The sequence below is a fragment of the Camarhynchus parvulus genome, chromosome 4 (assembly GCF_901933205.1).
Source record: "Camarhynchus parvulus chromosome 4, STF_HiC, whole genome shotgun sequence".
Taxonomy (NCBI): Eukaryota; Metazoa; Chordata; class Aves; order Passeriformes; family Thraupidae; genus Camarhynchus; species Camarhynchus parvulus.
This window is the reverse complement of record NC_044574.1, coordinates 42365910-42376486: the sequence shown is the minus strand read 5'-3', so window position 1 is coordinate 42376486 and position 10577 is coordinate 42365910. Positions and strand designations below refer to the sequence as shown.

At 44.8% G+C, this 10577-nt stretch overlaps 1 protein-coding gene across 2 annotated transcripts; it reads left to right on the top strand.

Moving 5' to 3' along the window:
* The first annotated feature begins 3777 nt into the window (after positions 1–3777).
* NPY2R (neuropeptide Y receptor Y2) lies at positions 3778–9368 on the top strand. 2 transcript variants are annotated; one of them, XM_030947589.1, is made up of 3 exons: positions 3778–3966; positions 5782–5860; positions 6852–9368. In XM_030947589.1, the coding sequence occupies exon 3, from the start codon at positions 6887–6889 to the stop codon at positions 8042–8044; it is 1158 nt and encodes a 385-aa protein (XP_030803449.1). In that variant the 5' UTR covers positions 3778–3966; positions 5782–5860; positions 6852–6886; the 3' UTR covers positions 8045–9368. The 2 variants fall into 2 exon arrangements, with proteins under 2 accessions (XP_030803449.1, XP_030803448.1); XM_030947588.1 differs by lacking the exon at positions 5782–5860.
* The last annotated feature ends 1209 nt before the right edge of the window (positions 9369–10577 follow it).

Here is a 10577-nt window from a genome sequence, read left to right as displayed (position 1 = left end):
CTCATTACCTGCTGACTTGTATTTACCCCTAAGGCAGATTGATGGTGTGTATTTGTGCATACAGTTATATTACTGCATTTGAAAAAGAGAAATAAGTAGAATTGAACCTGTGAGAAAAGGGAACAACAGCTTATAACTGTATGGCAAAATGTTTACGGATCTCTATAAGTAGAAAATTCACTCCTTAGCTATTGAAACACTTTTGTTCTGACCTTTTAAGTAAGAAAAGTCTTTTTCCTATATAATTTTACACCATATGATCTCTGTGTGGGTACCACATAACAGAATCATCACAGATATTTTTTCTCAAGGTCATTTTCCAGGTTTTTTTCCCCCATTTTATTTTTAAGGGATTTTCCATGCTATGTAGAACACTTAAATCCCTGAAATCTGACTCACTCCAGGAAAATCTATGTGAGTGAGGACTGGCAGAGTTTGGGTTGATTGAGTGGCATGCAGCACAGCACGGCTTTTAAAGGTCAGTGATCAAGGGGCAGCGTTTTTTTTTAAATTCAACCCTTACAGTAAATAATATAAGGAAAATTCTGTCTGGGGACAGGAAATGGGACAGCTGCTGCCTTTTCTTGTTGATATTCACTAACAAGAAGAATATTTGCCTTATTTGCCATTTCAGCAAATCTGATGTTGGGCAACTTAATGGACAAGGACTGGCAACTCTTTCCTAATTGTGTGATTCAAACAAAAGTCATTACTGCTTCAAGCCTGGCCACTACATGCAGACCTTTATTTTGCTCCTGAGAAAAAAAACCTGCATGTTGGACAGAATTTGACAAGACAATTGTCTAACAGTAAAGAGAGTTGAACAGAGACTGCCAGAGGCAAACTACGTAAATCGGATCTCTTACACCCTGCCATACCTCCCTAAGTGGGATTTACAGCAGAAACAACATAAATCCAACAGCCTTTTTTCCCAAGCTGTTAAGATATGTTATCTAATTTCATCTTAGTACATATACATATTCACAGCAAAAGCTCATTTATAGACTTGCCTTAAATAGGAAGCTGAGATTTAAAGTTCATGTGGCTCAAACATTTAATGCAAGTCAGTTTGCACAGTCTAACTTTACAGTCCACATCAAGACATCGCAAGAGTGTAGCCAACAGGCTGGGAAGCGACTATTCCCCTCCATTTATCAGTTGTGAGACCACATCTGTGGTCACAACTGGTTCAGTTTGGGGCTCCTAGTGCTGGAAAGACATTGGTAGGCTGGAGTAAGTGCAACAGAGACACCAAGATGATTGAGGCTGAGTTACATAACAATCAAAGTGGTGTTGAGGGAACTGAGTTTTCTTCAGCCTCAAAGAAGCCAAGGCTGAATGGAAATCTAACTACTGTTCACAACTACCAGGAGGAGCACAGGGCTAGGACAAGCTGGAACATGGGAAAGTCTGATTTGATAAAAAAAAATAAATCTTACTTTGAGAGCTGTTGGCAGGATGGCTTCCCCATTGAGGGCAGTATCTCTTACTCAGAGATACTCAAAACTCTCCTGGAGAGGAGGCATAGCCTGGCACAACCTGCTGCATCTAGACTTGATTTGATAAGGCTGGACGTGAAGATTTTTGGAAGTTCCATCCAACACGTTGTTCTGTGATTCAGTGACTCATGGCTTATCATGGCTTTTGGTATGGAAATTTGAGTGCATACAAAGTGCTCATAGTTGCTTTGGAGGTGATCACCCAGCAGCTCATTTCATATTGAACAGCCCACTTGCTACTTGACTCTTTCTGCCCTTGATGTTAGTGTTTTCATGGCTTTTGGTTCAAGGCAGTGTTTATGGGGCCATTAAATCCCACTCTTCTACAAGCAATAAAAAATGCTGGTTTTTATTAGAAATGCATATCCATTAAACATTTCAGTTGTGGCTGAACACAGAATTGCCTTGCAACAGGGAATAACGCCTTCTTTCTCTGGCATGGAAAGTCAGCCCTTACCAGCAAAACAACCTCTAGGAAATTGCACTTCTTGACTTCTTCCAGGAATCTGGAAGTGTAAGTAAGCAATAGCCTTCCCTTAGCTATGGAATCCTGAGCTGGGCAGATTATAAAGGTTTGTAGCATTTCAGTATACCCTCCAAGACATTAGAAGTAGTCAAAGTTAGAAATGTTAGGTTAGAAGGAATATGCAGAGTAGGGCAAAACAGCAACACCCTGAGATCAGTGGAAAGCCACTGCTGACTACTTGTCAGAGAAGGAAAGGAAAGGATTTCAGGCTGTCACAGACATGTATTATACAAGTGCTGTAATTACTAAAAGTCATGGCATGCATTTATGTCTGTTGAGAGATCAAAAAATAAATCCTACAATTGGATTGACTTGGGAAATGAATAAACAGGGGTAGGAAAATTAAAACTCCTGGCTCTTTATTTAGTCATCAAAGAAATCTATTTTGCAATAAGCTAGGGGCATTCCATTAACAGCCTCAGAAGTGCTGAAGGACTAAGAGCAAGGCCCTTCCTGAAGAGATAGCTTGAATTAGTAAAGATCCAAGGGGGTTCTTAGGATGTGTTTTGAATTTCAAAAACAACTCTAAATCGCTGAAGTTACTCCTTGATGCTCCCTTAACATTCTCTGCTGTAGATAAGGGCATATTATTTATTGAGCATTACCTTTGACAAGGGAAATGCTTTTGTACTGAGTCTCCTTTCGAAGAAAAAGAGGGCAGAAAAGGGAAGAAAATGTTGCTGATCCCTGAAACTGCCTTAAGTATGAACGCAAATTTACCTAAGTGACAGGAAGTAAAGGAGTATTCCTATTTGGGAGAAGAGCTTCTGCAAGTTTGGGAAGGGAATTGTTCAAGTATCAGTGCTAGCAGCCATAGAGAAAGCAAAGTCTCCTATTCTTGGGAAATACAACAGGGCGGAAGCACGTTTTGGTAAATCAGGTCCCCCAGATAGGCACTGAGGAGACAGTCCCTTGAATCTCTCAGCTGGACCATACCAGAGGCACAGCAATGCTGACTGGCGCTAGTCCTCTGTCAAGCTAGCTGGCAGGAGAGCTGTTTTGAAAGGTTATTGGTATAGAACAAAATAAAAGCAGCAGCTGTTGTCTTTACCTTTCCAGCCTTGTAAATAAATATGAAATATTTTATTTTGTTCTTGACAGAATATGTAAATGCTTTATTCATCCTTACACCTGCTCTGGCAACAGCCACATCTGAGGATCAGAAAATCTGTGCAAGCTGCGGTGCTTGTAAGCAAGGATTTCAGCAGTTGTTCGTAGCAAAGGCATCCTCTTTATGCTGCCCCAGAAGGCGTCTTGGGCACTGGGAAAGCTAGGAAGCAGGCTCGGGTGTGCGGCACGTACACCGGCTCGGATCTGGCAGGACTCCCTCTTTCTCCAAATCCCCTTGAGGCCGGCAGCGCTGCCACCGCTGGATCCCGAGTGCGGGGCAGCCGGCATATCCCGAGTGCGGGGCAGCCGGCACATCCCGGGTGCGGGGCAGCCGGCACATCCCGAGTGCGGGGCAGCCGGCACATCCCGGGTGCGGGGCAGCCGGCACATCCCGGGTGCGGGGCGGCCGGCACATCCCGGGTACGGGGCGGCCGGCACATCCCGGGTGCGGTGCGGCCGGCACATCCCGAGCGCGGCGCATCCCGAGCGCTGCCCGCAGCCTTCCCCGCTCCCGGAGCCCGGCGGGCGGAGCCGGCGCCGCGCCCCGCCCGAGCCCTTTCCCGGCGGCGGGGCCGCCCCTCCCGTGCCGCCCTCCCGGCGTGCGGGGCCGCCGCCGCCGCCTCCAAACTTTGTACGGGGCGAGCGGCGCTGCGGCCCCGCCGCCCGGGAGGGGAGAGCGGCGGGAGCCGAGCCGGGCGGCGGAACCCGGGCAGCCGCCCCGCTGCGGAGCGAGGGGCTCCGCTCCCTGCCCTGCCCTGTCCTGCCCTGGCACAGCGGCTCCCGGGGCAGCAGCCGGCCGTGCCTCGCTCGCCGGCTCGGGGCGAGAGGAAGGTAAGAACGGGAAGGGGGACGGAGCGGCGCTCCCGGCACGGCGCGGCGGCGGGATCCCCGCAGCGCCCGGGCACGGGTGTCTGCCCCCGGGCACGGGTGTCTGCCCCCGGGATGGGTGTCTCCCCCCCGGGATGGATGTCTCCCCCCCCGGGATGGGTATCTCCCCCCGGGAACAGCGCGCCGGGGGGCGGGAGGGAAGCGGCGCCGCATCCCAGAGGCGCGTTGGCTGCCAGCTGCGCCTCCGGCAACCCCAGCCCCTTCCCCAGCGCAGGCACTGCGGTCCTGATGGGAATGCTGCTTGCTAATGTCATCACGTATTCTGCCCTTTTTGCTTACTTGCTCTCAGAAGCCGTGTAAATCCTCTTTGAGCCTTTCTCGGCCGAAAGTTAGATGCAATTTGATGCCTGACCATGAGGATCTGACTGCTTGGGGGGAAAAAAATGGGAAAAAGCCCCGGTGTGGTGCAGTATGCAAGGTGTGCCAGTAAATGCTATCACCTGGAGAGTTTATCCCAAAAAAAGAGCAGAAAGGGTGCTGTCAAACACTACCTGGAGTGTCACCTCAGTTTTATCCCCATTTTTTGAAAGCAATTGATATTTTGCCCACATAACTGTCCCACCAACCACGTCAAACTTGTCCAATTTATTTCATCACTTGATGACACACAAGCGCATTTCTGTTTTAAATTGTGGTTGTCCTTTCTTTCTCCCTCAGCTTTGTCTTATTGACAAGACCAAAGCATCTTTCATCAGCCTGAATAGGGCAGTAACAAATAATATAAAAGTGTCAGAGCAATAGAAGGCTTTGCTAAAAAGAAGGAGTTGCAAGAAGGAATCAACAGAAAGTCAGGGACTAGAGAAATTGGTGTAACTACTTTTGGGAAGAAAGGGAAGCTATGTTTTTTGGCTGAGCCCGGATTTAGGGCAAAGAAGGGAAAGAATTTATATTTGTCAGCCATCTCACCTTTCTACTTCTGTGTAGACATTACCTACACTGAAAAATATTATGAGATTTTGAAGCATCTGACAGTCCTGGGACCTCACCAAATCTCTAGTGTAATAATGTATGGAAGAGTAATTCCCAGCTGTAGGAATGGGTCAAAGGAAAGTGCTCATCATAGTTCTTAACTTCTGCATAGCCTTGACTGTGCACATTGTGGTAGGTCTCTGGCATTTCTAACCTTGTGGACTAAAGGTGTATTGATAAGGAATCCCTTAGGCTTAGGCTAGTAGTTGAGCACTGATTATACTGCTAAAATTGGCGGTGTACACTAGTATGAGCAGCTGGCACATCTCAGCTATGCGTCTTGTGGTGCTTCACCTCTCAGGCTTACACTATTAATTGTTGGATAAGTGTAGACTAAACAGTACGGCATAATTCTGACCTGTTTAGCTGGGAGGAAAATGCCTTTCCGTTCATGCAGTCAATCTGCTTCTTGCAAAAATAGCTTGCCCTGAGAAATTCTATGGGATGTTGTGCGGGATAGAAGCGAGCAAAAAGGGTTCAGTCTCCTGCTGGTAGCCAACACTCCTTTCTCAGTTTGGAAACCATACTGAAGGATGTCACTCACTGATAGTTACTGGGAACAGAGGTAGGGATGAAAAGAGACCTCTGTTCCTCTGAAATGTTTCTCTGAAGATGGAGGGAATTAAATGGAGCTCATCTAAAAAGGACAAGAATTTTTTAAGAGCCATGTTCACCCAAACACATCAACAGCTGTTTCTTTAGGCGCACTTGAATTTGGGAAGGGCTAAGCAATGTGTAGCACTTAATGGCAAGAAAGTGACATTTCTTCTCTACACTTGCTCTCCTTAGGGAAGGTAATGAACGGGGAAGTCGAGTGAGTAACTCAGGGCTGCCTTTCCCCTTAGTGGTGAACAGTGGTGTTTTATTGGTAAGTTTGCTTGGCACTGGTAATCTCTGGGCAGTTTTCATGGGGACATGTACTTTTTTACATTGGACTGAAGTCCAAGTCAGCAGTTGATTGTAAACCATTCATATATTGTGCCTACTGAAGTCTTAGGGTAGCACAGAATTTGGCTCAGCCTGTGTAAGGAAGGAAAAAAAATAGTGATTTTTATGCCAGTGGTGAAATTCTTACTGACTTCAGCAGGGGAATGATTTGCTCTTCGCTATGACTGCAGTCAGAAATGAATGCCTGATTGGCAGCCTCCAAGGAGCTCTGTTTTCTGAAACATCACACAGAAAGGAAATATCATGTATAACTGTGTTTCAATTGTTTCTTGAATTGATTTCAGCATGAATAAGTTATGCAGTCATTTCAAAGAAATGCTGTTATTTCCATTCTGTTTCAGTGGTATTTTTTATTTGCCTCATGGTACAAACTATTGTAAAACAAAGTTTCTTAAAGAATGATCCCAGCAATCAGTTCACTGAGGTTAAGGAAGGGCATAAACCTGTAAGAATTTAGTAACTATTTAAAGAAAACACTTTTCATTAAGGAAAAGCTGGAAGATTATTATGCTAATAACAGTCTGGATGGTGCTGTTCCATGTAGAATTCCCATAGATATTACTGGAAGATTTGTGCTAAATAAGCACTAGTTTTATGTAGTGGATTGTAAAAAACCTGATATGCTGCCCAGCAGGATCTTAATCCTTCTGCATTTACTTAGGCAAACTTTGTCTTTGGAATGCTTTTGAAATCTGTTCCAATTTTCAGCAGGAGTCATGCCTAAATAATATTACTGGATCAGCCTTCAAAATGTAAGGGCAAGAGAATTCAAATATATTAAGACAGATCTTCTCTTAATCCTGCAATGTAGCATGTGGGTTAGGAAAGAGATGTAGCTTTAGCTCTTTGCTTCTTGTCTTAACCCATGTGGACCAATTTCTCCACTTGTTCTTGTACTGTTTTGTTTTCAGGGCAGCTCTGTGGCTCAGACCAGGCTGCTGCAAGGATGGGGCCCCTGGAAGCAGTAGGTGAGGACAACCAGACAGATGAAATGAAAATGGAGCTGTTCACTAAGCTGTACTTGACAAGATACACCACACCACTCAACGAATTGGCTCTGGACCCTAAACCAGAACTGAAGGACAGCACAACACTTGTTGAAGTACAGATAATTCTTATCTTTGCCTATTGCTCCATCATCCTGCTGGGAGTGATTGGAAACTCCCTCGTGATCCACGTGATCATCAAGTTCAAGAGCATGCGCACAGTGACTAACTTCTTCATTGCCAACCTGGCAGTGGCTGACCTGCTGGTGAACACACTGTGCCTGCCCTTCACTTTGGTTTATACACTCCTGGGTGAATGGAAGCTGGGCCCGGTGTTGTGCCACCTGGTGCCCTATGCCCAGGCCCTTGCTGTCCATGTGTCCACTGTCACTTTGACTGTGATTGCTCTGGACCGTCATCGCTGCATTGTCTACCACTTGGAAAGCAGAATCTCTAAGCAGATCAGCTTCCTGATTATAGGAGTTGCCTGGGCAGTCAGTGCCCTGTTGGCAAGTCCTCTGGCCATCTTCCGTGAGTACTCGTTGATTGAGATCATTCCTGACTTCAAGATTGTGGTCTGCTCTGAGAAGTGGCCAGGGGAGGGGCAGCTCAACTATGGCACCATCTACAGCATCTCCATGCTCCTGATCCAGTATGTTCTGCCTCTGGCAGTCATCTCCTATGCCTACATCCGTATTTGGACCAAGCTCAAGAACCACGTTAGCCCCGGGGCGGGGAACGACCACTATCACCACCGGCGCCGGAAAACCACCAAGATGCTGGTGTGTGTGGTTGTGGTGTTCGCTGTCAGCTGGCTGCCCTTTCACACCTTCCAGCTGGTCAGTGACATTGACAGTCAGGTGTTAGACCTGAAAGAGTACAAACTGATCTACACCGTGTTCCATGTCATTGCCATGTGCTCCACGTTTGCTAACCCCCTCCTCTATGGCTGGATGAACAACAACTACAGGACGGCCTTCCTCACGGCCTTCCAGTGTGAGCAGCGGCTGGACTCCATCCACCCCGAAGTATCAGCAGCTTTCAAAGCCAGGAAGAAGCTAGAAGCCAAGAGGATTCAGTTCCCTGGGGACTCTTTCACACAACCTACCAATGTCTAAGATGTCTGACTGTAAAGAAGAAATGAATATGTTGTGGACAAAGGGATGAGCCCATTTTGGTACATGCATTTTCAATGCATAGTTTTATTCATAAATGGTGAAAGAACAGTAGCAGGAAAGTCAAGGCAGGTATTATGATTTGAGGGGAGTTGATTGATGCCAAGAGAATGTAAATATACAACTGCAAGGAAGTAAAAGGGAGAGGCTTAGTTTATAGCTGTCTCTAACAGGGTAAATAAAAACTCTTCCATCCCTCCCATATCTTCTTGTCAAGTCTAAATGACAAGTGCAGGGTTTGCTGGTTTTGCTGGAGGAAGGCAATTGGCTGATTTGTAGCATAGGGATATTGGTAGTGGGAGTGGATAGTTTTTATATTTGATGTGAAAATCCAGGAGTACAGAAGTCTGCCAGGAGAAAGAAATATGTCTGGTGTGAGAATCTGTGTTGGTTAAACCTCAAACTTTTCAGGCCCCTTCTCTCCTACAGGCATCTTTTGCAAAGACAAGGGAATTAAGAAGAGAAATATGTTACTTCTTTTGACTTGTGCTAGACTATTTCAAGCCAGAGCATTTGAAACAGATTAGGTGGTGAAAACAGAAGAGAAAAGACAAACAAAACCCACCCAAATACTGGATTCAGTGAGAGGAAAGGTCAAGTCTCTACATAAAATGGAATGTGGGTTTTGGCCAATTGAATGGGGTAAAAAGTCATCCCTTAAGAATTGGCATTTATGCTGGTGAGAAAATCACGAGCCTGTGACTTGATCAGTCATTCCCTGCAGATTCCTGCCTTTCATGCTGCTCTGGGAACAGCTCACAAATGCAGTGCTTCGAAGTGGCATTTGAGGGCAGGGAATGCAGGCTCAGGTCTTCTGTGAGCACTTCATAAACTGCTAATATTTTCATTTTCAGGACCTGCTTAAATGTCTAATGTGTTATTAACTCCACAGGCTTTGAATTGTTGCTGCTTCTGCCTGGATAATAAAACAGCAGATAATTCTGATCCTCTGGAAAGGCTGCTAGATAGTAAAGTGCTTTTCCTTATTGTGGTTTTATGTCACATACTCATCTCGTCTTGGAGCTTTTTCCATCTTTAGCCTTTGTGAAAATTAAGAACATCTGAATGACTGTAACCTAATAACAGTATGCTATGTTTATGTGATAACTTATCAGTTATTCTGCATGCTGTAGTTAATAGTTAAATTCCTTTTTTGCTCAGGTATAAAATTTTAATCTGTTTACCGTGTTGTACACAGCAATGTTCAACTCTTCTGTGTCTTTGTTAAGCCTCTTTGAACTCATTAAAGAGATGAAGAAAATTTCAATCCATGTTTATTCCCAGCTGCCCTGTTGCTTATCTAGAATAAAAACAATGTGATATTTTCACTTGAAGTCTAGTTTGATGGCTACATTTCAGCAGCCTCATTTTTCCTTGCATTTTTTGTTGTTTCTAAGTTCATTATGTTCTCTCTTATAAATTAAAACCCAATAAAACTCTAGTGCTGAAATGTTTGCAATGTAATGAATGGTATCAGCTCTTTATCAAGTGGAGAAATTCATCTTTGTGTATTCAGTATTTGACACCATCCTTTAAATACCCATGAAATCATTTGGACTTGGATTTTCATGAGCAGAAAAGGGAGGTCTGGAGAATTAGCTAGTGTTTACTCAAGCAGAAAAAAGTATCCACCATTCTTAAACAGTTTTACAAAAATAGATTAATTCTCCACCATGTTCAGGACATGATATTGCCCACAAGTTATTTTTGTCTGAAATTAATAATGTCCAAAATGTAAAACTCTTACGGGTGAGGAAGGATTATAGAAGTGTGCAATTATTATGGACATCAATCACATGTATCACTTGACTCTGAACCCTTCATCAAAAGTATTATTACTACAAATAGCCTCCTTTATTTAAAACGCAAATGATTTAAAAGTTCTGTTTCAACTCCTTTAAGCCTGTTAGAGTGTGGTATATAGACAGTTTTGAAGTAACCATGACAGTGTGTGCAAAATCTACAATTGTCAGACTAATTCTCTGTAATTTTAAGTCTGCTTTACATCATCCTGTATAAGTGCAATTAATTACAAATAATCTTTCCATTTATTTAATGGCATCTTTATTTTATGGCTTCCTGAGCTTTCCCTGCAGTCATCATGCTGAGCCAGAACTGGTGCACTAATTTACTGCATGGCTTTCCTCTCTGCCTTGTGGAGGTGGTGCCTTGGTCAGTGCCTGCTTTAGGGTAACAAACCCATGCACAGTGTCCCACTCAAGGTGTGGATTTTCCCACTGGCCCTTGAAGAGGGGATGTGCAAGAGCCAGCACTGACTTGTGCCTCTTGCATGGCTTAGTCCCTCCTGGGACTTGGCTCCTGCACAAGCACAGCCACACACTTCAGTACCATCACTAGGGATGTTTCTAGGAAAACACATCATTTTATCATCAAAAGCAATGATGTAGCAATATCCCTTGGGGTTGCCCCAAATCCCAGCTGTCAGGAGTATCTGGAAACTCAGGGTTCATCCCCA